Below are 25,203 nucleotides of genomic sequence, written 5' to 3' on the forward strand. Positions count from 1 at the left end.
CATTGCTCTCGGCCCCGACACGCGAACAGTGGAGAGTGGCACCCTGTAGCCTCCGTTAATCGGGGGTTCGTTTCCACTTCGTATACTTCTCCGTTCGTGGGCTGATTGATTGCCACGCAAGTCGCCTGTTCCTTGTTTCTCTTCCGCTCGGTAGATCAGCTGGTTTGATCTAGATTTCATGCATGGGATTTTTTCCAGAAGGGCAGCGGCACTTGTCGCCGTGGATCTTTGAGGTAATAGATCGGCTGAGCCTTTTTTAGGGCTGTGATGACTGCGATGACTGCACTAGCTACACTCGCCACCAGGCCACACGATCTCGGTTGATCGGTTACACTGACCGGATCAGATAAAACGACCCAGCTCGGCCCTCTCTTTGGTTCTTATTTACTGTTTCGATTTCTCATTAGGGAGAGTGGAGAGTGGAGACCGGAGACCGGGTTAGCCATCGTATGCGCGAGAACCGAAGGAAAAACGAGAAAAGAAATCTCAGCAAACCAGGGCACCGTAAGACGAAAACAAAAAAGCCCGCATTGTATCCACAATTCATTTCCGAGAAAAGCCAAGCAGCCAAGCGAAGCTTGAGGCGGACAAATCCGAAGCTTGTTGTGGATGACGCTTTGCCCGAATAAGTTAGTGCGCACCAGATAAGATGGCCCCGGCATCTGATTAGATCGTTCCATCGCTTGGGCCCCGTATTTACTTACCATTTTGTTACCTACCCTCCCTCTGGTGGATTCCTAGCACGGTGCAACTTCCGATCCACTTTACCACCTAGGAAAAAGATTTTCACTCGCAGCCACTGGCGCCCCCCTTGTCTTGGTCATGGTGGTCGTCTTGGTCCGCGTGTCGTGGATGCTTTCCCGCTGCCCGACTGTTGCCGATCTCGGGACCGTTGTTCTATAAGGGAAAGGATTTCCCTCGTCTCTTTTGGTTTTGCTTTCTGGTTTGACTTTGTCTATCCTTCACTTCAATTATTTCCTCCCATTATCATTCACGATGGGACTTCGCCCCTTGGTTAGAAGAGGCCGCGCCGTCTTCCGTCGCTTTCGCGATGATGAGGCCACCAGCTCCTCGGTTGAGCAGAGCTCCGTCGATCAGTCTACCGTTGTTCAAAGCTCTACCGAGGGCAAGACTGATACCGATGCCGAGAAGGTGTCGCCTATCTATAACCAAAATGAGTCCGAGGCGGACCCGGAGAAGCCCAATGCCGCTGCCCAGCATGGTGTTCGGGATGCCGAAGCCATCACCCTCACCTGGACGAAGGCTACCATGATCTTCGTATTCATGAAGTAAGTTTTTGTCTTGTTCTCATTCTTAAATCCTTGGACCCACTCCGCAGCGATGATCCAACATTCCCCGAGTCGTTGGAGAATAATACCTAATCCGCATCGCCTTCCAACAGCATTTGGTTCCTGTACTTCGTCAATGCCTTCCAGTCGAGCGTCTACGGTAGCTTGAGCAGTTATGTCGCCTCGTCCTTCCAGGAGCACTCTCTGTCTGGTGTTCCTACCGCTCTCGCCGATGCCGCCAGTGCCGCCACTTACTTGCCCGTCGGACGGATGATGGATACCTGGGGCCGTGCTGAAGGTTTCCTGGTTATGACCATCTTCGCCACCCTTGGTCTTATTCTCATGGCCTCTTGTGACAGTTTCTCCATTTACTGCGCTGCCGTGGTGTTCTACAGTGTTGGTTTCGGTGGCATGGAGTACTCCATTGACGTGATCGTAAGCTTACCCTTGCTTCCCCGCGCTTCCCTTTCTCGCGTCTAATCATATGTTCTTCCCACCTCTAGACTGCCGATATGACCAAACTGAAGAACCGAGGTCTGGCTTTCGCCTTTACCTCCTCGCCTTATATTATTACCGCCTTTGCTGGTCCTAAGGTGGCTGATCGCTTTTATTATGAGGTCAACTGGCGTTGGGGCTTCGGTTGCTGGGCGATCATCTTTCCCATCACCGCCGCTCCTCTGTACTTTGTTCTGAAGTCTACTCTTCGCAAGGCCGAGAAGCAGGGCCACCGTATCAAGGAGCCTAGTGGCCGAACCTTCTTTGAGAGTGTCAAATATTGGGCCTTGGAGTTTGATAGTGAGTCTACCAAAATGTGTAACAGCATCGACAACATGAAACTAACAGATCTTTTTTCATAGTCCTCGGTTGTTTCATTTTCACCGCCGGCCTTGTTCTCTTCGAGCTCCCCTTCGATATTGCCTCCGAGGCCCCCAACGGCTGGAGTACTGGTTATATCATCGCCATGCTGGTCATTGGTTTCTCTATGCTCTTCTTCTTCGGTTTCTATGAGGCTATGATCGCGCCGACTCCGCTCTTCCAATGGCGTCTTTTGACCGATCGCACTGTCCTGGGTGCCTGTCTTCTAGATGCTACTTACCAGCTGTCTTACTACTGCTGGAATAACTTCTTCTCAAACTTCTTGCAGGTTGTCTACGATCTCAGCATCGCCGAGGCTGGATACATCTCCAACACTTTCGACGTTGTTTCTGGTGTCCTTCTCCTTCTGGTCGGATGGGTCATTCGCAAGACTGGCCGCTTCAAGTGGCTGCTCTACATCGCTGTCCCTCTGTACATCTTTGCCCAGGGTCTGATGATTTACTTCCGAAAGCCCGGCATGCGCGTTGGCTACCAGGTCATGTGCCAGATCTTCATCTCCATGGGCGGTGCTGTCTTCATTATCTGTGAGCAGCTGGCCATCCTGGCTGCTGTCGACCACCAGCACTTCGCGACTGCTCTGGCCCTTCTCAACGTCGTCGGTACCATCGGTGGCTCCGCTGGTTACACTATCTGTACCGCCATCTGGACCAACACTTTCTACAAGGCCCTGTCCAACTACCTTCCCGAGGAGTCCATGTCCAGCATCGACGACATCTACAACGACATTAACACTCAACTTGAATATCCCATTGGAAACTCTACCCGCAGTGCCATCCAGCAAGCTTACGCCTACTCCGAGGTCCGTCTGCTTGCTACTGGTCTGGGTATCATGGCTCTGGCCATCGCCTGGACCATGATGATCCGCAACATCGATCTCAAGAAGGTTCCCCAGGTCAAGGGTATGGTCTTCTAAGTTGTCGAGAGTCGGGACATTGTATATTCCATCTCCAGCAAATCGAATTTCAATTTGCAGAATTGTTATGTTTCCTTCGGGTCCTAGAAGACTGGACTTTTTAATATCATGACGATCCCACGCTCGCCATGATCCCTCATTTGCATTTGCGTATGCTTTTTGCTGTCTAGTTGGTGTGTTTATGTCGCGCCGAATCCTGCCTTGCGGCGGGCAAAATATTTTTCTACAATAATTATACCCGCATTTTACTTTCGTTCAAGATTTATGTATATCAGTTCCTGAAATTTTTCTCTGCGTTGCTTAGCGTACTACTAGTTAATAGTATCTATCTACTAACTACATACTAGTCGATGAGAGCCATGAATACACAGATCTTCCAGGGCTTGGCATGGATCTATACCTCGCACAATGCCCAACTCAAGACCCAAGAAATTTAGATTGCCAAGATGAGCTTATACTAGTGTGCTTGGAACGCTGGCGGGCCGCAGATTTCCAAAAAACGCCACTATAATGCCGGCCGTGAGCGGGTCGATGCTAGTAACTTGCTTGTTTCTCTTGGTATCTTGGCCTTCTCTTGGCCTGCTCGGTTCATCGCTGGTTCTGTTCAGAGCTAGTGTGTCTTTTGATTGGATAGTTGAGTGGAGTGCATTTTCGAAATTTCCTGTCATTGGCAACGGGCTATACCTAGGTAGGGCTGATTGGTTTCAAAACACCGATCTCTCTTATATTCGAATAATCGCCGTTTTATTAAGGTTTCCTCCAGGGCTTCTGTCAAATAGACATCCATCTAAACAGATAAAGGTAACAAGTTCCCAGCTTCTATCCATTCTTTCAATTTTCCGGCCACATTCTTTGGGGCTTCGATGAAGACATGTTGCCAACCAAAGGTATCTTGGTTCTCTTTTCCACCACCTCGCTTCCCCAGCTCATTTGAAACCACCTCCCATTGTTTGCGCATCCCGGGACAAAGAATATCCATAAACAACCCGACATACTCCATCTCATCGCTAGTCTCTATCTGAAAAGGATAACTCTTATGCGATCCGAAAAATGCAAGCGCTAGTCTGTCATGATCGGCTTCCTTGAAATCAAGAACATGTCGATTGTTTTCGTCACACCCATCGGCTTCGCACGTGTGATATCCTGCTCGCTCTTTGGATAGCAGACGCGCCCTATAATGATCGGACCCCCCAGATATACTATTTCCCATGCCGACCGGGAGAGGGTATAAGCTCCACTCAGTTGATGCCAGCTTGGCGAGCGTTATAGGCTGGATATACCATTCGACTGGGCAATGTAGGTCTGCATCCAACGGTTGCCCGTCTCGCTGTAATCCCACATGGGCAACGAACATGTTGAAATGCCACCCCTGGGAGCAGAAATAGCGGTCGATGAGAAGGATTTGATTTTCGCCATGAGCCCATTCCCTTCGGAGGAGGAGATAGCCTGGATAACAAGGTGCGACCGTAAGCCCGGTGCTTGACTTCCGGGCCGTCTCCGCTAACGTGTTCCACAACCGAACGGGCCGGACAACCGAACGGGCCACCCCACCTAAAAAACGCGTCGCGTGTTGCAGCTCTCTTTTTCAAACCACCACCATGCCACCAATTCGTACTGCAAAAACTCAAAAACGAATTGAGCAAGAAGGCAGGATTGAACTTGCTATACAGGCGCTAAGAAATGAAAAAGTAGCTTCTCTGAATGAAGCTGCGCGCGTTTTTGAGGTACCTCGTGCAACATTGCAAGCGCGTTTCAAGGGAAGACATTATCGCCAAACCCTTCGCGCAAATTGCACAAAATTGGATGCAATTGAAGAGGATTCGTTAGAGAATTGGATATTGGATCTAGATGCACGTGGCAAGGCCCCTACCTTTGCTCTTGCAGGAGAAATGGCCAATTTACTACTCGCTCAACGTTCAACTACCCCCTCTCTTACAATCGGTATAAACTGGGTACAGAACTTTGTCAAACGTCGCGATAAGCTTAAAACACGTTTTTCACGTCGCTACGCTGCACAGCGTGCATTATGTGAGGATCCGAAGCTTATTCGTGAATGGTTTAATCAATATTGCAATACTATTGCTCAATATGGTATTCTTAACGAAGATATCTACAATTTCGATGAGACTGGATTTGCAATGGGGATTACTAGCACCTCAAAGGTTATTACCAGTCGAGAGTGGCAGGGGAAGCGCAAACTCCTACAACCGGGTAACCGAGAGTGGGTTACTGCAATTGAGTGTGTCCATCTGGATGGTGTTCTCCCTCCGACTATTATCTTTAAAGCGAAGGTATTGATGGCAGCGTGGTGTAGTACTGTCCCGAATGACTGGCGCTTTGAGATCAGTGCTAATGGATGGACAACTGATGAAATTGGCATTTCGTGGCTCGAAAATTCCTTCATTCCATACGTCAAAAAGCGTCAACATGGTGCCTGGTCTGCCTTGGTTATGGATGGCCATGGGAGTCATGTCACCCCTCAATTTGACACTATCTGCATGAAGAACAATATTGTGCCAATTTGTATGCCATCTCATTCATCGCATCTATTACAACCACTAGATGTAGGTTGTTTTAGTGTATTGAAGCACTTCTATGGTCAGGCAGTACAAGATCTTGCACGTGTGGGCTCTACACATATTGATAAGCCTGACTTTCTTAGTCTATACCCTAAAGCACGCGCAGCAACATACAAAACCTCTATAATTGCTAGCAGTTTTATGGCAGCGGGCATTATTCCATATTCGCCAGAGACAGTACTATCAAAACTTGATATTCATCCCCCATCGCCTACACCACCACCATCACATGGTAGTGATAGCAGTCGTGAATTCATACCTCATACACCATCCAAAGCTATCAATTTTCAACGGCAGGCATCCTCAATCAAGCGATTACTAGTCTATAGGGATATAACCCCTGATAATGACATATATCGACAATTGGAGCAGACTACCAGAGGTGCACAATTACTTGCACATGAGATGGTTATGTTAAAGACAACATATGAGCGTGTAATGGCCGAAAATGGACGTAAGCAAAGAAAAAAAGCTTTACCAAATAGGCAATTACCCTACGAAGGTGGAATTACAGCAGAGGACCTGCAATTGCGTGTACAAATTGAATATGAGCACCAATTGGCAATACCCCCGGCGCCACGCCGCGCAACCAGGACGACGATTGAGAGACCTATACAGCGCTGTGGCAATTGCAGGGAGCCAGGGCACAAGCGGAATAGGTGCCCAGTTGTGAATAACGCCTAGTTTTTGCAATATATTATATGGTGGTTGAGTTATATTCAATATATATCGTCGTAATGGGGTGGGGTGGCCCGTTCGGTTGTCCGGCCCGTTCGGTTGTGGAACACGTTATAAGGCTGTAGTATCGGCGGTCAGATTCAAAATCAAATATGAAGCCTCCGGTTACTCAATGAGATGATGACACAGGGAAAAATAAGCTTACTTTCCCATTTCTTTCAGGTCGCATCGCATGGCGATGGAGTGTAACCATGCGCAGCTCAGATCGGATATCCACACTTGTAGCACGCGAAGTTCTTGGCCGACCCTGTCTAGTCGTGCCTTTTTGTAATCGGTATTCTTGTAATCCCAAAACTCTTTCATCAAGGTATAGCCCTGTTCGGCGACGGCTTCTGGACAGAGGCGAGCTGCGACTGTATTGTTCATGCTTGAGAAGGTCTTGTATTTTGACAGAACGAAGCAGTAGATAATCAAGCGCAACAAGACTCTGTTGTCATACAGATCCCATTCCGTTTTGAAAGGGGAACCGAATTCTGACTCGGCAGACGAAGGCGTGGTTGGTCGACTGAGATCTGGAGTAGCTGGCGACAATGGGCTGCTATCTGCAAAGGAAAGGCATTCGAATTCCCGGCGAAGAAACTTCTGGTTGTTCTCATAGAGACATGATGGTCCCTTAGAAAGTGAGATCTCCTCCCATTCAAGTGCTTCAAGTCCCTTCGTAATGACAAGATCTTTGCCGCCAAATCCTAGTGTCTGCGGCCGTGCACCATCTCGGGTCAACGCGAGGCACACATGTTGGGCTTTTGTGAGAGTTCTTTCAAGACGGCGAATTGTCTCGTCTATCCAAACCGGTTGCAGGGCTTCACCGGTCAAGGGATGTATCGATAGTCTCCTGTGTAGAAGATATGCTTCAAAGAGCATGCCGGCTCGGAGATGACAGCCAGTATCGCCAACATGGGCATCGAATGCCAAGAATGATCCGCGTTTTTCTTCATTCGGGATGTCATATAGAATTGCACGGAATGTACATAAGGCTTCAATTCCATCGGAGGCAGCACGAGCAAGATCAGCTAAAAAGGCTGCGTACTGAGGCTTTCTCTGGCATTTTAGCCGAATTTCGAAGGTTGGAAAAAGAAGATCCGTCATGAGGGGCTAACATGAAAAAGGAACGTCGCTAGTAGTGATAGCCTAATACAAATGGAAAATTCCGAATCGAGTCACTATTATTTGAATGAAAAGGGAATCATGTTCATTATATACCTACAGTAGGTACACAATCGTCCAACGTCGAGAAGCATACTCTCCCAGCTCCAGGGCTTTCGAATGCCCCGAAACCGATCTACTGCATCGTCCGGGAAATAATGCGCATGCATCGGAATAGCCGAGCTCATCCGAGTCGGGAGATAGAGGATCTTGCGAGCCCGATTTCGCCCCTTCTTAGCTCCTCGCGTGTAATGATCGTCTAGACATAAAGGTTGCCACGAGGTAAGTTCGGGTACGCCGCTCTGACAATAGCAACACAGTATTCGGGGAAACGATATCGACCAAGGTGACACAAAACAATACTAAGTAGCCTGGCTCAAGTGAAGCTTTTTGATGCTTCAATCCTCACCGCTAATGTATCCCGCCCGGGGTCTGCAAGGCCTGCTGACTGGGTAGACGGTATTCACAAGCGCTTCGACTTGTCGATGTGCTCCGAGTATGGTATCTTGGATTGCAAAGCCCTGCCAGTGGAGGCGAGGAACTTTCCTCTCGGATAACTTAAAATCGATGAACAAGTCTGATAGGCTTTATGGGGCGCCTGTCAACTTGGCCCAGACATCACCCGTTGACTTGCTGTTTCGGGATGTTTCTTCACTACCTTGTTCGGTCTCAATGATTATCGAAATCGAATAATTGCCGTTTGCTTACATGGTGGGTAGTTGCGAGTCCAGTTTACACATTGTGCCGGTACGTGGTCTCCGATCAGTAAATAAAATGATATTAAAATAACTAAACGGCATTGACATCAACGGTCTCAGCCTCCGGTTTATTTCTAAATTCCGGTGTAACAACTAACTAGTCCGAAATCATCACTATTCTCTCCGCAATTGACACTCAACGATCGAGAGGTCGCCGAGATTGCGCCACACTTGTACAAGCTCCAGCCCCGCCTGTTCCGCGAGAAGCTCGTACTCAACACGGGTACGCTGTTTGGCATTGAGGAACGTGTAAACTTGCAAATCTAGACGGCTAGTAGGTGCATCGCCCCAATTCGGTAGAAGTGGATCAGGGGCCACTTGACTGATTTTTCCCGACTCTGTGCCCGCAGCCGTGTGGTACGTGGGACATACCATGTGCTCGCAGATCAGTAACTTACTTCCTTTCATCATAGCAGAAGCACAACCCTTCAGAATTCGAATTGCTTCATCATCAGGCCAGTCGTGGATGACATGCCTCAAGAAGTAAATCTCGGCTCCTTCGACTGGAGACTCTTTGAAGAAGTCCAGAGAGACAAAGCGTGCGTTTGATACATCAACCACATCCGAAAAGTTTCCCGTGAGATACTGAGATAATCAGCAATTATGACGCAGATAATCCAAAATCTTAAATTCCAAGATACCTTTTCAAAAAGCGGCTTAGATGCAGGTTGGTCCTGTACGGTCAAACTTAGACTTGGAAATGCCCGCAGGATGGGTAGAGTGGCCGCTCCGATGGCGCCACCAACATCCACGATATGTGCGTTCTTATGCTGGGACCACGGATAGACTAATCAAGATAAGTAAGCATTTATATCTCACAATTGTGCCATTAAAGACTTGCGACTTAGGTATTCTTCAATATTGAAGGCCTTGCCCCCCATGGCCCTTTGAGTCCTGTCGGCCATATCAGGCCGCACAGCTTTCGTGTACTCAAAATAGCCAAGCGATGTATCGTAGGCAATATTAAACGGCGACTTGGTTGTTTCCGTAGAATATTTGTACTCCGGATTAGTCATAGCATCCCAGACCTTACACGAGGCTGGACGGCAGCCATCGACACTATGGTAGAAGTCAGCGGCATAACGAGAATCAAGGTATCGAGAACGCTTTCTTACCAGTGTCCCACAATAGCTTTCCATGTTTCAGACTTGTATCTGACTGAAAGACTGTTGTTCGCGAATTTGTTTGCTTCAATCTCCCGAAAGATATGTGAATTGCACAAGTTCCGAAGAAAACGGGCTAAAACTCCACCGTTCAGCTTGGTCAGCTTGGCCAACTCGTTTATGCTAAGAGGCCCTTTTTCAAGATGGTTCGGTATATTGGCTTGACAGGCAACGAGAAGAGAGGTCTGATCATGGTATCCGTATGTGAAGTCGTTGAGGTAGATATGCGGCTCGCAGAGAGCACGTAGCATCTGTCCAGCAGATCCAATAGTCTTCAATGCGTAGGAAACATCCTGATCCTCTCTCTGATAGATTGGATGTTCCTCAATTGCATCAAGAGTAAGCGGAGGATCCTGATGCTCAGTGATTGTCGCCTTGACGACATCAATAGATGACACAACCAAATCACGCAGCAGCTCAAGCTCACGAACAGGTTTAGAGTTTGGATCCATTTTGAAACAATATGCGCGCCTTGAATGAGACACAGAGGATTATCTTGCCGATGGTTGAGTGAGATCCTTTCAGGCCACCCTTTATACCTGCTGTTCTATGCATATCATATAATACCGAGAATTGTAAACTACCCGAACGATCGAAGGTCTTCTACTACGAGTTGGTTAATATTAGGAAGATATTTTCCCGAGACCTGGGCACGAGGCTCGCGGCACAATTCCCTCCTGTGCCGAGATCGGATTCACAGTCAGCGTGGACAACCTTGATTTACAAAAGTTCCCGGCCGAAAGTTAAATGTCCGGTAGCGCTGCTCATTCTAGCTGTATATCTCACATTAATGCCCAGGTGGGGAATAAAAGTCCACGTCTGGTGAACCCAGGCTCACATATCCATTTATGGGATATCCATCATCGTATCCCTCGGCAATCCCGTCCGGTAATAGAACTTGAAAACTTTGGATGCAGGAGGGCATGACCGCGAAGCAAATATCAAATTGGAACTGAAAAGTACTTTTTTGAATACAATCTGACCTAGATTCAGTCGCTTGCGAGGCTATATGGGCGGTACCCTTTTCCCGGTCGAAGTATTTTGAAAATTTCTGCTCCACAATTTTCACATTCCCGCACGCCTCATACATCATGAAGAATAATAATGAGCTCGGTCTCGATGGCCCGTCTGTGACAATGTTTATCGTCAAGTCTATCCTCTTTGCTTCCGCCTGGCAGTTGATTCTTGGCTCCCTTGCAATTCTACTATTATCAACAATAATATTCAGAAGAAGACCCAAGTCATTATATTTTTCTCATTGCGATGGAAGAGAAATGAAGGTTTTGCCTGGTGATACTCGCTATACGCGATTTACGCACGGGTAACAAGGCCTGACTGCAAAATTGAGCATTGTAACTAATTCATGGTAGGAAAGAGCTATCTCAATCAGGAAGCAATATGTGCGGAGAAGAACCATATCTTGTCCGAAATAAATCGAGATTCGAGCTGGTTCTACATACCCCAGCTCAAATGCGTGACTTTTTCAAAGACGACGGAAAGCGTGAGTCTCACTGCTTATGAAACTTGAACTTTTCGGCCTCCACTGAATGTTTGCTTCTAAAGTTCATACTAAACAGATTGTTCAAAGCATTGGGTCCTACTTTGATAGGAGTCTAGGGCAATGTCCCGGATCCCAAAATGGCCAGCGTTGGCATCAGACGCGCTACCATCTTGAAAAATTCTTTTCGGCGACAGAGGCCGCATCTATGATCCATGAATTCAATATAGTTCTAGATTCCTGGGCAGAAACAGTACCAACGAGCTCTTTCTCGCAACAGGTTGAAGAAACAAAATTCGTCGCGGATAGTGTCGCTATTTGTAGACAATTGCCATTTCGGATGATTGCGATGTGTTTATACGGAACTATGTTGACCGAAGAAGTAAGAGCTAGAAAACCCAGCAATTTTAGTTCCTTTCTGTGTCGCTAACTATATTAGCGCTTTAATATTTTATGGAAACTTAATGAACTACATGATCACGTTACACATCACACATTCTTCGGCACGTGGGAGAACATGCCATACTACCATCTACTCCCGACGGCAGCGAATAGGATCTTAGCCGAATATGAAAAAAGATGGAAGGATTTTAATTTGGACATCGTCACCACAGCTAGAGCAGTCAGTCCCACCATTTCCTGGATGATATTGATCTCCTAACTTGAGCAGAACGATACCTCGTGCCGTGCATCCCGTATGTTCACCATTGTTGAAACGGGTGAATTGACTCTGGAGATGGTATGGAGAATACAAATCTATCGTCTTGGGGCTCCATATTGTACTAATTGGACAATAGTACCTCCAGACGCTCGATGAAATCCTTTTCACCAACATAGACGTGACTTCAGCTCAGTTCGCGTACGCTTTAATCAACACTGGCAAATGTCCAACAGCAGGAGACAAGCTCTATGAAGAAGTGAAAATCATCTCAAATTTGAAAGATGAAACAGATGAATATGCCCGACGTGAAGATACCTTTCTGCACAAAATGTACCTCGAGATATTGCGAAGTAACCCACCAATTTGTGCGTCAATGGGTATCTTTATTTCCGAGGATCTCGCAAGTTAACAAGAGTTCATTCTAGGGTTTACCTTTGCCGAAGCTACGGCAATCGAAAAGCGAATTGATGGATATCTAATTCCTTCCGGGACAAATGTCCTCATTGACATCATCAGGCTCAACAAATCGTCTCCCATATGGGGCAGTACGGGATACGAGTTCCAACCAGAAAGATGGGATAAGATTACTATCGGACAGGCGCGCTATAGCTGGCTTGGATACGGAATGGGGCCCAGGAAATGCCTCGGTAAGAACTTCGCAAATATCATTGTGAAGCTTTTCCTTGTTTCTGTAAGTCGTCACTTCATTCTAAGCGCGGAGAAAGGAGCCATTCGGATCAAACGAGACCGATTTTCGTGTGTACCCGAGCAACTAGTAGTGTTTGAGAAAAAGGAAGGGTGAGACTGGTACTCCGTATCAGTATATTATATCATTGAATTCACCCACTCGCAATCCAACTTGAAGTTTCATTCATTTCCAGCTCTCTAGTTGGAAACTAGCGAAGTACCTCCCATCAAGAACTCTAGGATCTCAATTTATCTAGAAAAAAAAGTTAAAGGTTGGAACTTGTTCAAATTATATGCTCCCGGAAGAACTCCAAGGTTCAAGCTGATATTGTCAATAATCATTCTCCCGAAAAAAATTAAAAGAAACAAAAAGATCCCAAAATTGCACTCCATCCAAAATCTAGCCTTCAAACTCCAAATTACTTAGCATTTAATGCCCATAAATACAGATCCCCCAAGAGTAAAAGTCACAAAAATTTGTCGTGCTGGTCATTATTTCGTTGACGCTGATTTAGTAGGATACCAGAGAGTGAGCCTGGAGCCTCGAGTGTCTAGGTGAACCATTTCCGGATAGACTCTGAAACAACACGTGTTGAATATCAACCTTAGAAGTTTAATCCCAGCATCCCCAGAATATCCCAGGTATTTTACACTTTGGCTTGGAAAAATGTGAAGTCGGGGATGGAACGGATGTGGAGGTAACTGAGGTCGTAGGAGTTGGTTCATCCCAACATCCCCAGAAAATTCCAGGTCTCTCACAGATTGACTTCGACGGGGATGAAATCGGAACACCAGGTGGCTCGGTGGGAGCCGGAGTGATGAGCGTTGCTGTTGGAGAGGTAGACGATATTGACGTGATCGGTGTCGTCGAAGTCGGCTCATCCCAGCATCCCCAGAAGAGTCCAGGAGTTTCGCAGTACGAGCTGGATGGAGTTGAGCTCGAAGTGCTAGACATTTGCGTAGAGGTTGTTGTAGCAGTTGTCGCTCTCGGGGCTGTAGGCGATGAGGTCGTTGCTGTCGCGGTGATAGTCGTAGCTGTTGTTTCGTCGAGACAGCCCCACCAACCGGGGGTCTTGCAAGTGGACGTTCTACTTGTGGTGGTAGATGTCGTCTTGGTAGTCGAAGTTGTCATGGAAGTAGTAGTGCTCTCCGAACCGTTACTCTGGAAGAACTTCCACAATAAGCAATCAACACACTCCTCTTCCGCCGCACAAGGTGGCACACTATCATATGCCTCGAGAACATCGGCAATCACAGGCATGATGCTATGCCTAGTCAGGCTCACTCCCCAACCTTTGTCCGCTACCGTATCATAGGTACATAGTTGACCAGTGTGACAGGCAGTCTCTAATGCATAACCACCCCATGTACAAAAGGAATTAATGCCGTTGCAACTGCCCATGTATACAGGATCAGCTGTGTGGCCGAAATGGAAAGCGCCTGTGTATTTCCGTGACTGTGGTAGTCGAGGGTCATAACCTGGCGGACTGGGTAAGCCCAGTCGAGCAGCGGGCAATGCTTCAGGTACCGCCTCGAATGTGACAACTGGGAGACCAAATGTCAAGCCCAGGAGGCTGGTCATAGCACCACCTAATGAATGACCAGTGAGCCAAACATTAGCATCGGGGTAAATCTCGGTGACATTATAGTAAAGATTAATTGCAGCGGCGTAATATCGATTTTCGTCAGACATAGCATCAATAATGCAGGTCAAATTGGCTGAATAGGTGGCTGTTTGGCAATCGCAAACCTCTCGCCAGAGGATTGATCCTCCTTGCCCACAACAGCAGCTGAAGAACAAATTATCGTTCTCTTTATCTTTAGTAGTGGTACCCGAACCATCAAAAAGGGCCGGCGAGGTTCCTTTCAAGGAAATCACCACTGTATCGTTGGTTTTATCGCTGTATACGTGACCTCTTAAGGCATCCCCTTTCCAACCAAAGCTCGATGAATAGTTGAATTTGCCACGGATATTCTGCCACCCTTCTGATCCTGGAACTTTGATATAGTCATTGGCCGTCATCCGTGCAAAAGTCAAGATTGTGTTTTTGTCCGTGATGTTCGGGCCTGGTAAGGTATCCATATTCCACGCTTCGGCTGATAGGACCGCGGGTGATCCCGAATGTGCAGCCTTCCGGTGGTTCTCGATCACTATTTTTCGTCGATCTGCAAGTCTCTGGATTATGAGCGGACTGGAGAGCGCAACCAAGGGCGCAGGTTCGATTTCAAGGTCTAGCTCAGTGCCGTCATCGGATATGCGCTGAAGATGGGTATCTGGGCCCACATCTAGCCGATCGAACCGATCGCGTTGTTGATCTATGGATTTATGGAATACATGACGAAGAGACTGGATATTATTAGCATATTCTCCTCTCGGGCATTCATGAGGCTCCTGGGCAGCATACAAACTCGTGGCTAGTCGTGGGATAATGTGGATCCGCCAGGGCGATCTGCGGAGGCGTGGGAGTTTGGTCCGCGAAACCAAAGCTAGTGGAGAAGGCTAAAAGTGTGAGGAATGATAGGAATGTGTTCCGCGAACGCCATGACCGGGGGCCACCAGGGCCTACACGAGCCATGGTGATTCCGGCGTTCTCGATGGTGGTATGTGATAACGGGCTGATGGGTTTGTAGCGTTGTAAAAAGATGCAAAGAGGTGGGAGACGGAGAGAAGCTCCAAGGTGAGGCGAGGGGGAGCTGAAATGCGGAGAATCGCTGGATTATGTAATACATAGTTCCCGATTAGGACTAGTGGGCATCATAGTTATACAACGGGTACAAGTACATAGTACAAGTAACTAGCTATCAAAGGACTATAAGAGATTGAATTAATTAGATGAGAATACAACCAATGGATTTCTGGTAGTTTTCCAGACTTATGAAAATGAGGCATGCGTCAGGCCACGATGCCCCACTGGAATTAGAGGTCTTGGTCTGAAACTATTCAGATAACTAGCCCGGAATGAAAACCATTGTTATGATAAGGGCGGTTCGAGTAGTATCCATTTAAAACAATTACATGCATCATCTGCCTAGATTTATCTGTGGAAATCTATCCAGCCGGGTCCCATTTGGGCGTTCTAGAGATGTCTGAATACTATCATCATGTACAAAAGCCAAACACAGGAAACAGACTAGAGCATGTTTCACCCAAGCATGAATCTGGATATCGGGGGGAATTCTTAAATTCTAGTTAATTCCCCAGGTTTATATAGTGGGGTTTACGGGGATCACCTCTTTGTCGGCCTATCAAGAATATCAAAAACCAATCTCAGAAGTCCCGAGACATAGTTTCGGGATTCTTTTCTTGAGAAACATTTCCAAACCATTGTTCTATGGGTTCAAGTTGGTTCGTCTCGTCTCTCTAGTAACATTATGGGCTAGTTCCGATTCCAAGCTTATCATAAATGTCAAGCTTGAAACTTCCAGAGCTTCTTTTATATTTCTACTACTAGGATCTTATGCTATCAGAAGACCCTATCATTACCCTATACTCTACCAGTACCAGTACTATACCCCGAGTCGTCAGGATGGTCCGATCATTGTGACCCAGTTTGCCGTCATCTACTAGTAATGAGTCCGGGTCCTGGGTCCAAGAAGCCCAGATACAAAGAACAGATTCAGTTATTCTATTGAAGGAGATAACTTAGGCGTTCAAGTGGTCCGACCACATCCGATATCATTCTCGCGCTGACGGAACGCCTGCAGTTGAAAAGAGCTTCCAAAGGTTGGAAAGCCGCATTGAATGTAAACCTTGGAAGGTTATGATATATACCGATTGGATCCACTATGGCAGATTTTTTGAGCCCCGAGGAGCAGTGGAGAAGGTTAGTCAACCTTGGAAGCCTGGGCAAAGCGTACAAGCCGTACATAGCGTTGATTCGGATACATGCTCATTTAAATATTTTGATCGGACTTTTGGAGAGGTCAAAAGCTTCAGAGTTAAGTAAGTGTTTCACAGACTTTCTTCTCTCTCCGATATTCTTGGTTGTCATTCTTCACGTTCATATTGCTGATTTGGTTCAGATACAAACATGGAGAAAGAAGCCCCGTTCATACGTCAAGAACCAACCCGGAGGACAAGAATAAAATTATTGCTTTGGAGCTCCAAGGACCGACCGGCTATTGTCGAACTTACCACTTATACCGCAACGGCTTTGCCACCCGCTATGCTGGAGACATCTCACATTAGACAGTCCGAGTCCCGGAGATGGCTGCTTCAAATAAGTAAATCTCGTGAATCCGGGGTGTTTCAAACTATAGATATACTGAGAATTCACCTTGTTACAAGGGTGTGCTACTAAGTTAGAATAGCTTCCTTGGAATAGTACAGTTTCGAAATTAACCTATGGGGAGTTTGATGCAGACTTCAAGTTAGACTTCGAAGGCTATAGAATACGAAAGAGTAGTTGCACTTTAGGTAATTTGTAGTTGCATATTCAGGTAGACTTTTTTAAATCATGGAACAGGGCTCCGGGGGAAATTCACGAGATACTAGTAATAATTAAGCTTAGACATGGTAATCAATTTTTTCAAGAGATTATTTTCTCATTTGCTATAATGTTATCACTTTTAAGGGTAAATTTATAAAGATCAGACACAATGATGGGCACCTCCCTTGTCCCAAAGCAGGCCTGAAAACATACTAAAGAGCTCATCGGCTCTCCTCGTCATTTTCCTGGGTAGCTTGCTTCCTCTTTTCGGCCTCTTTGCCAGCAAAAGTAAAGAGCATACCGAGGTCGTAGATGACCTTCAAGCAACCCGCGATAATAAATGAGACACCGAACATATTTTTACGGGCCAAGATTCCAGTCAGAAGCGGCCCAAGACTCTGGGTAGTTGTCTTGACAACATTCACTGCGCCCATAATTGCTGTGCGTTTATCAGATGGCAAGGCTGCTGCGAGGAATGCCGAGCGCGGGGCCACATCCATACTCTGCGAGCAAGCCCTGAGCACAAGGAATGTCAAGGCCAATGGTAGGTTATTTGGCACAGAGATAAGTGACAAGCAAATGGCGGATGGAAGATGTGTGAAAACCATCGTCTATTATATTGGTTAGCTGATGATAAAAAATAAATGTGCTAAAATTCGGTGTCACGAACCTTGATGTTACCAATACGCTTGGCAATCGAGGATGCGACCAGCATGGAGGCCGCGGCGATGATACTAGTGAAGAAGAAAATAGTACCAAGTTCACCTTCGGGAAGGTCAAACTTGCGACGGAAAAAATATGTCATCCAGGACCTGGAAAGGTTAGTAACTTGAAGGTTTGCGGACATGTTATACCACTCACAGCGAGGCCAGTCCGGATGCGAATGCATCAAGTCCGAACAATATGAACAAACTGATCATGAGCGACCACAAATCCTTATCGAGAGACGCGAATGTAGATTTCCTGGACTTCGGTGCTGCTTGCTCCTGCGAAGCGTTCGAGTCCGCCAGCAAGGGTTGTGTCTCGCCTTGCTGCTGTGGCTCGGTCTGCTCTTCCTCAGCTTCCACCTTTCTGCTCAGGGCCAGGGTGAGAATCAATTTGACCGTGCCAACACCCGCGTAGACGAAGAATATAATGCGGCACGATGGAATGAATGCCCAACCATGTAATGACTGGAGAGAGCTGATCGTCCAACCACACACAAGCTGTCCGAGAGCTGTACCAGCCGTGCCGACCAAGGAATACCATGTGAAGACGTCACTGAGGTTCTCTTTCGGCGTAAGATGCGCGAGAGTAGATTCTTCCACAGCACGGAAAGGGCCAATTTCATTGCCACTAGATATAGGTTAATGATTTGTGAGGAAAGTTGGAAATGAGGGGTAAAAACATACCTGGGACTGATGACTCCGAATACGGCAGCAGCTAGGAGAATCCAATAATTTCCAAAGAGCGCAAATACGATGCCACTGCAGGCCATCATAATGGAACCCAGGGCCAAGACAGCTTTGCGGCCCATGGAGTCAGCGAAGAGAGTGAGAAGAAAGCTGATAGCGACATCCCCAACCAAGGTGAGGGTCATGAAAAGACCAATTTTATCATCTGCGATACCGATGGCCGACAGATACGAAGCAAGGACTAAAGTTGAGCCTCCGTAGGCGAATAGGCGCACGAATCGCTGAGCACATAGAAGCTTGACGTCGCGCGACGATTGCCACATAGCGAGGAGGCCCAGCTCCTCGAGGGCGTTGGTGATAAAGCGCCCACCGCCGGATGGCGATTGCGATACTTCCGACATGATTGATTGATGAAAGAGTTGGGTCGGAAGAGCGATGAAGGGAAAGCTTAGGCGGGTGCGATCCAGTAACTAAGTCCGAACGGGCGGGTTTAACAACCTTGCCAGGTCACTGTGGAGCCAACGCCAGGCAGACGTGGAATGCGAAAAAAGCGAATTGCTGCGCTCTCAAATTATTTTGGTGTCGACTTGAGAAACGAAGAAGTGATGCACTGGCTCGGGATGATGAGAGAGAGGAAAATAAGAAAGGAGAAACTTTTGAAATCAATGAATATTCACCTTGCGGACTTCGCACCGAGTTAAATATACTTGAATAAATATGGAGGTTAGTCGGGGATTTCGGCAAACTCGCTCATATCGGTTAATTCGGGGTTCGCACTAGTCCCTCCACTCACGATGTCCAACTTTAATGAAGAGAATTTGAACTGAATGAAAATAAAGGTATATAGAGATAAAAATAGAAATAAGCTTATCTCATTGTACTCTCCTGAGGGCTCCCTCGCTCCTTCCCTCGTTATCAGATCACCTGCCTCCAGAATCCTCGGGGCTTGGCAATATTACCGGATGAGGAAATATCCGATACGCCGCTTTCTCGTTAACTCCGGAGATCGACTCTTCAAACTATACTTTTTACTTCTACCTCCTGCCCGCTCCCTCTTATCTCTTCTTCGTCACTTTAACCTTCGATATATCTTTCCTCCGCTGATCTCCCTGTTGTTCTGGAAATTTTCAGACTCAATCAGAGCTATAAACGCCCGGAAGTGGACTCCGTGTCATTTTTCACGTCAGCAGCATCAACTCTTAGTGCTTTACTCCTCGCCCCCCAACAGATGCACATTTCAGATCATTTCAGCTCTGGAATCACACAAACAACTTCTCCCGGATTCTCTCTCCCAACTTTTTAAATGAACCAGTATGGCCGACCATCACGACTTTCATCACGAAGAGAGCGGTGACCCCGCGAGAATGGTGCAACGACGCCGCCGGCCCCCACTCTCATGCACTGAATGTCGACGACGTAAGCTCAAATGCGATCGGTCACTGCCATGTGGCCAATGCATTCGCTCAAAGACTGCCGACTGCTGTGTGTTCGTTGGTCCGCAACCAGTGACTACCTCGGAGTCTTCGCACCGCATGTCGCCGCCTCTATCGCGCGCACGTCTGCCTAATGGCTACGATGACCAGTCCCAAAATTCAGGGGGCATGTTTGTTTTTGACGCCAAACTGGGGCCAAAATCAAGCTCTAGTCGCGTTTCCAAGAGTAGCCAGAAAGGAAGTAAATCTAACGAGCTTCAAGAACTTCGAAATCGCATGAGAATGCTAGAAAAAAGTATCTGGAAATCGAATGTCCTACAAACTCCCGAAGAGTCGATCTCCGATGTATACTCCGAAATCACTACCTCGCAGAATAACTCAGATGCCTTGGGTGTTGATGATAGAGTGCGCTTCTTGCCTGATGCCAGTTTCCGAGGCAAAAGAGGCAAGACACGGTACTTTGGCCGAAGCCATTATACGACAACTGTATCTTTTGTGAGCCTCCGTCCTCATATATTTGGATAGACATAATTTCAAAAAGAAATACATACTAACCAAGACTAGTTTCAAGACATTGGGACTTTCCTACGACGTGGCCGCAACCACTGCAAGGATCCCGAATACACCGACATGAAAAAGTTCAAATGTGAAATGTGGTCCCAAGAAAGCAAGGACCACCAGAGCGCTTTTCGCGAGCAAGCCTTCAAATTGGAAGAGATGGTTCCTCCACAACAAGTGGCCGACCACCTTTTACGGTTATATTTGGACACCTTTGAGACCACATTTCGCATCTTACACATTCCCACATTCTTGAAGCAATATACCGACTACTGGGCGGCTGGCCAGAAATCCGAGTCCGCATTCATCGCTCAACTACTCGCTGTAATGGCAGCAGGGAGCTGCTTCTATACACCATCTGCAGAGCAAGATGACCGAGATTCTTACCAGAAGCCAGCAATGAAGTGGATCATGGCCGTGCAATCATACATCTCTTGCACATTTGTCAGTCCGAGTATTGACTTCAAGATGATTCAGACTCAATGCCTATTGCTGGTAGCTCGCCTCGGTGTCGCCGGAGACGGAGATGTTGCCTGGGCTTCTTCTGGATCATTGATCCGATCCGCCATGACAATGGGGCTCAACCGGGATCCCTCTCGTTTTCGCAAAGCCATGTCGCCATTTTGGGCCGAACTTCGCCGGAGGCTTTGGATGACGATTGTGGAGCTTGATCTGAAAATATCCCTCGATCGCGGTGTGCCGCCATCTGTTGATCTAGATGAGTGTGATTGCGACGCGCCGTCAAACTGGGATGATAATGACATGTTCGAGAAGATGGAACACAGCCCCAGTGAGTCTACCTTGACAAACACTAGTCAGAACTTCTACCAGACAATACTGGTGAAAACATTACCCTTGCGATATCGGATCGCCCGCAAAATCAATACCCTCAAATTTAACCTGTCCTACGACGACGCCCTACGCATGGGAGAAGAGCTTCTCCGGTCAACAAAACATGCTTCTTCTTTGTTTGACGATCACGCTCCAGACATCGACCCAATAAAAGCGGCACGACATCGGTTTGCCCAGTCTCTACATCTATTCATGATGCGGAAATTTCTCCTCGCTCTGCATCGCCCGTTCTCGCTCAGTGTGGCGCGTCTTCCCAAATGTTCATATTCTCGAAAGGTTTGCTTGGAAGCTTCTTTGGACATGTTGTCTCAAATGGAACTTCCTCCTTCCCTGATAGCATACAATATCCACATATTACTCAACTGGGAAGTGGGATGTTCCGAGATGAGATATTTCACGCCGCGATAACAGTTTGCGTCGAACTCTCACTCCAGGCGCAAGAAATGAGCCAGTCGCTTGGGCCGACCATGGAAGGGGTAAATTCCAGTGTCTTGATGAGTATGGTGCAGTCTCAGCAAGGCGTCATGCTGCAAGCCGTCGATCGAACCTTGAATGATTTCGGACGACGCATTGGCCCTAGTGGCAAAGGTTGCAAGCCGTACTTTTTCTTGACCCTTATCCTAGCATCCGTCAAGTCGCGCATTAAGGGAGAGGATCCAATGTCCAATGTTGAAGCATCGTCGAAAAGAGCAGTTAGAGTTGGTCGGACGTTACTGAACGGTGTCTCATATGCAGATGCTCTAATCATTGCCGACCGCCAGGCTGGCCAGGTGAGTCCTTGTTGGATGAAAGCTTTGCCCATGCAGCCTCTGACTGACTTGACTTTTCAGACGCCAGTACTGCCTGCAAGCACGACCCCAGCGTCAGGAACATCGAATGACTTCGATCTTCCTTCACTCTTTTCTGCGGACCTGAGTGATTTCACGGTACGTGATGCAACGGGCTCCATTCTATACGACCCATTTTCTGATCTTTTACAGCCGCTAGATCTGGGTGGCTGGTTTGACAATCTGGATTATGGTGGCACAGAGCCTTGGGATGACAACCTTTTTGGGACCTTACCTTCAAGTATATGATAGCTACTGCTATATAATTTATATTAATGGGACTATAATTTACTACTAGTACAGGGGGAGAGAAGTAATCAATTCAAGCTGTTTACCTACTAGTACCATACTACTACTAGTATTTTACTATCCAGTAAAAGTATCTACCTATGTACTACTACTAATTTCAAGTTGGCCATTGGTACTGAGGTTTGAAGGGCTTTAAAGTCCGAATCTACTACTACCTACTGCTAGTGCTAGTATAGCTGTTACCTCGGCGACGAAGGGGGTTCAAGTTGGAATTGACAATCCAGTATTGAAAATATACAGAACGAAGGGGGAAAAAAAGGGAAAATAAAAAGAACCAAGGCCAGGGGTCGACTGCCAGTGGAGTTCGCTCCTTCGAAAAGGCACCACTTGGGTGTGCGGCTACGCGTGCTACCACTACACCACCTTGGCTTATTGACAATAGTTCCAATATCAAAAAATCCGAACACATAATCGGCAAAAAAGCTCCAGCTGGGGCTCGAACCCAGGGCCACCAGATTAACATTATTAGAAGTCTGGCGCGCTACCAACTGCGCCACAAGAGCGAGAATGGAGAATAAGAGCGGATATAGTGATTTATAAGCAAGCCGCTGACTCAGGTCTTAGAAAACCATTCTTGCACTAGTTAGTTAGTACTAGTAACTACCCAGGTATAACCTTGGAAGCAACCGTGACCCTATCTATATACTCAAGGCTACTAGTACTGCTACCTAGTGAAGTGCTCCAATATTCCGAGTCATAAAAAGCTTGAATGGCGTAAGGTTCTTCAATGGCATTCCCAAATGAAGTTTCCGCTCTGACATCATGATCCTTCAAAGGTTGATTGATTGGGTATATGGATGTATATATAGCGGGATTCCGACTTCCAAGGTGCGACATATCCAAAACGCACTGGCAGTCGAGCCCAACATAGTATAAAATATTCAACAAAAACGCAACAGCCACGCCTAGCATCTTCTTTTTACAATTTAGACTTCTCGTTGAAACGAGGCGCCTCCAGTGGATCGTAGGCACGAAGGCCCAGAGTATCGGATGGAATCACGCCAGCGTGTCCAGCGAGCAGGGCACGGGTATCGAGCAAACTAGGATTCAAATCCTCAACTCGCGTCGCGCCAATGAGACGCATATTCATCTCCATCTCGTCCTTCAACAATTGCATCGCGCGGTCGACACCCTCTAATCCGTACGCGGACATGGCATACAAGAATGGTCGGCCAATACCTACGCCCTTGGCGCCTAGACACAGGGCCTTGATGATATCAGTTGCGCGGCGCACGCCACCATCAACAAAGACTTCGATGCGCTTGTCCCATCCGCGCTCGCGGAGAGCTGGCATGACTTCGGCCAGGACTTCGATTCCGGAAGGTGCGGTCTCGAGTTGACGGCCGCCGTGATTGGAGAGGACGACGCCATCCACGCCAACCTCGACGGCGCGGAGTACATCCTCGACGCACTGAACACCCTTCAGGATAATCGGCATGCGAGTGATGGACTTGAACCAAGGAATATCCTTCCAGGAGAGAGCGGGGTCGATGAAGGAAGAGATAGCACGGGCTGCACCCTGGGATCGATCGACGGAGCCGTCGCCGGATTGAACGTCGGAGCCGGCTTCAGAGAACTTGGAACGCATGTCCTTCTCGCGACGGCCGAGTTGCGGCGCATCAACGGTGATGAAGAGACCCTTGCACCCGCGCTTCTCGGCGTGCTCGACGATCTTCTTTGTGATTGCGCGGTCCTTGTTCACGTATAGTTGTAGCCATTGGACCTGGTCACCTTCCTTGGCGTCAACGATTTCATCGAAGGAGCACGAGGCTAGTGTGGGGATCATCTGGACGACGTTGTGGCGGCGTGCGGCGCGGGTGAGGACAACTTCGCCCTCGGCATGGCCTAATTTGCCTAGAGCCGTGGCTGTGACGTAGAAGGGGATATCGCATTTCGTTCCTAGCATTGTTGTTGACATGTCGACGTGCTCGACGTCGACGAGGATTCGTGGGCGGAACCAGATCTTGTGGAAGGCGGCGTGGTTCTCTCGCATCGTCTGAAGATAAACGGTCAGTATATAGCCACGTAACGCAGATGGGGATGTGGGGAGATGGAGTTGCGCGTACAATTTCATCATCGGCACCACTGGAGTAGTAGGCCCAGGCGGTCTTCTTCATGACTTGACGGGCAACGGCCTCAAAGTCCATCAGGTTGTAGCAAGCGGCCAGAGGGGGCATGCGGCTAGCACGCTCCAGGCGGCCCTCTTCCTCGGGGTCAAATTCTTTCTCTTCTTGCTCGACGGTGGTCATGTCGACCTGACCGAGGTGTTTGGAGGGGTCGAGGAATTTGTCGAGGGTGTCTGGGGGGGGTGAATTGGTTCGTATGCCTCGGTCGCATCTTTGCCGGCGTACTTGAGAATGATCTTCTGGCCGCCAGGGTGTTCTGGTTATGATTAGCAATGTCACAAGAAGATCGTGAGAAATTTTGCAAGCATACCAGGAAGGAATTCGGTGACATCGTAGGCCTTGCCATGGACGATGACCCAGCAGGAATCCTTGGAGTTGTGCTCGGCGACTGCTGCGCCGGTGAGTTTCCCTTGACTCATGTTGTGTGGGGTGAGTAAAGTGACAGGGATAAGAGGAATGGGAGAGGAATATGTGAGAGAAGAGGGGGAAAAAGAAGAAAAAAAGAAGAAAAAAAAGGCAATAAATGAAGATGGTGACGTTAGGAAGCTCGGGCTAAAGGAGTCCGGGGGAGAAATCGCAAAGCTGGGGCTCTCGGCCGATTCGGGAAACCCGCAGCCAGTGACATTCCAAGTATTCCTAAGTTACTGGCGATAGTGTAGTTTTAATCGTTAAAGTACCCGAGGGTACCCTAGGCCCTAGGGTAAGCAGGATAAAGTAATAGAAGATCTGCAGTAGATAGTATACTCGTGTATACCATTTTCGATATGCGAGTATCTCCCCTCATCATTAAGGTTGAACCGAGGCTCCATCGTATTCAGGCAGAAATATGTTTCTGCCTTGTTTATTTACTGCCTTATTGCCTGACTGATAATCATTGATCATGCGATTAGAAATTCGCTGAGTCACCCATATGTCACGTGATTATATCATTCCCCTCGGAACTGTAGGAACTAAAGCAATGATCAGAAT

The 25,203-nt window shown here is 47.6% G+C and overlaps 8 protein-coding genes across 8 annotated transcripts; 2 read left to right on the top strand and 6 right to left on the bottom strand.

The window, feature by feature from the left end:
* Window positions 1-996: 996 nt before the first annotated feature.
* N7533_011900 (uncharacterized protein) lies at window positions 997-3,078 on the top strand (the record flags this gene model as incomplete). Its single annotated transcript, XM_057108550.1, has 4 exons — window positions 997-1,289; window positions 1,403-1,724; window positions 1,793-2,084; window positions 2,147-3,078. The coding sequence occupies 4 exons, from the start codon at window positions 997-999 to the stop codon at window positions 3,076-3,078; spliced, it is 1,839 nt and encodes a 612-aa protein (XP_056953651.1).
* Window positions 3,079-3,865: 787 nt separating this feature from the next.
* Window positions 3,866-4,432, bottom strand: N7533_011901 (uncharacterized protein; the record flags this gene model as incomplete). Its single annotated transcript, XM_057108551.1, has 1 exon — window positions 3,866-4,432. The coding sequence occupies one exon, from the start codon at window positions 4,430-4,432 to the stop codon at window positions 3,866-3,868; it is 567 nt and encodes a 188-aa protein (XP_056953652.1).
* A 2,104-nt stretch (window positions 4,433-6,536) lies between these two features.
* N7533_011902 (uncharacterized protein) lies at window positions 6,537-7,256 on the bottom strand (the record flags this gene model as incomplete). The annotated part of the gene is made up of 1 exon (XM_057108552.1): window positions 6,537-7,256. One exon carries the CDS (start codon window positions 7,254-7,256, stop codon window positions 6,537-6,539), a length of 720 nt encoding a protein of 239 aa, XP_056953653.1.
* A 1,154-nt stretch (window positions 7,257-8,410) lies between these two features.
* N7533_011903 (uncharacterized protein) lies at window positions 8,411-9,911 on the bottom strand (the record flags this gene model as incomplete). Its single annotated transcript, XM_057108553.1, has 4 exons — window positions 8,411-8,881; window positions 8,938-9,083; window positions 9,141-9,355; window positions 9,412-9,911. 4 exons carry the CDS (start codon window positions 9,909-9,911, stop codon window positions 8,411-8,413), a joined length of 1,332 nt encoding a protein of 443 aa, XP_056953654.1.
* A 3,007-nt stretch (window positions 9,912-12,918) lies between these two features.
* Window positions 12,919-14,881, bottom strand: N7533_011904 (lipase family protein; the record flags this gene model as incomplete). Its single annotated transcript, XM_057108554.1, has 2 exons — window positions 12,919-14,652; window positions 14,711-14,881. The coding sequence occupies 2 exons, from the start codon at window positions 14,879-14,881 to the stop codon at window positions 12,919-12,921; spliced, it is 1,905 nt and encodes a 634-aa protein (XP_056953655.1).
* Window positions 14,882-16,956: 2,075 nt separating this feature from the next.
* Window positions 16,957-18,530, bottom strand: N7533_011905 (putative MFS transporter; the record flags this gene model as incomplete). The annotated part of the gene is made up of 4 exons (XM_057108555.1): window positions 16,957-17,346; window positions 17,406-17,547; window positions 17,597-18,070; window positions 18,127-18,530. 4 exons carry the CDS (start codon window positions 18,528-18,530, stop codon window positions 16,957-16,959), a joined length of 1,410 nt encoding a protein of 469 aa, XP_056953656.1.
* A 912-nt stretch (window positions 18,531-19,442) lies between these two features.
* Window positions 19,443-22,048, top strand: N7533_011906 (uncharacterized protein; the record flags this gene model as incomplete). Its single annotated transcript, XM_057108556.1, has 5 exons — window positions 19,443-20,057; window positions 20,127-21,248; window positions 21,407-21,742; window positions 21,803-21,898; window positions 21,953-22,048. 5 exons carry the CDS (start codon window positions 19,443-19,445, stop codon window positions 22,046-22,048), a joined length of 2,265 nt encoding a protein of 754 aa, XP_056953657.1.
* A 979-nt stretch (window positions 22,049-23,027) lies between these two features.
* N7533_011907 (L-lactate dehydrogenase (cytochrome)) lies at window positions 23,028-24,653 on the bottom strand (the record flags this gene model as incomplete). The annotated part of the gene is made up of 3 exons (XM_057108557.1): window positions 23,028-24,104; window positions 24,175-24,407; window positions 24,545-24,653. The coding sequence occupies 3 exons, from the start codon at window positions 24,651-24,653 to the stop codon at window positions 23,028-23,030; spliced, it is 1,419 nt and encodes a 472-aa protein (XP_056953658.1).
* Between the last annotated feature and the right edge of the window lie 550 nt (window positions 24,654-25,203).

This window comes from Penicillium manginii (assembly GCF_028828005.1).
Source record: "Penicillium manginii strain IBT 31320 chromosome Unknown utg000009l:1.0-3297300.0:1.0-3298630.0, whole genome shotgun sequence".
Taxonomy (NCBI): Eukaryota; Fungi; Ascomycota; class Eurotiomycetes; order Eurotiales; family Aspergillaceae; genus Penicillium; species Penicillium manginii.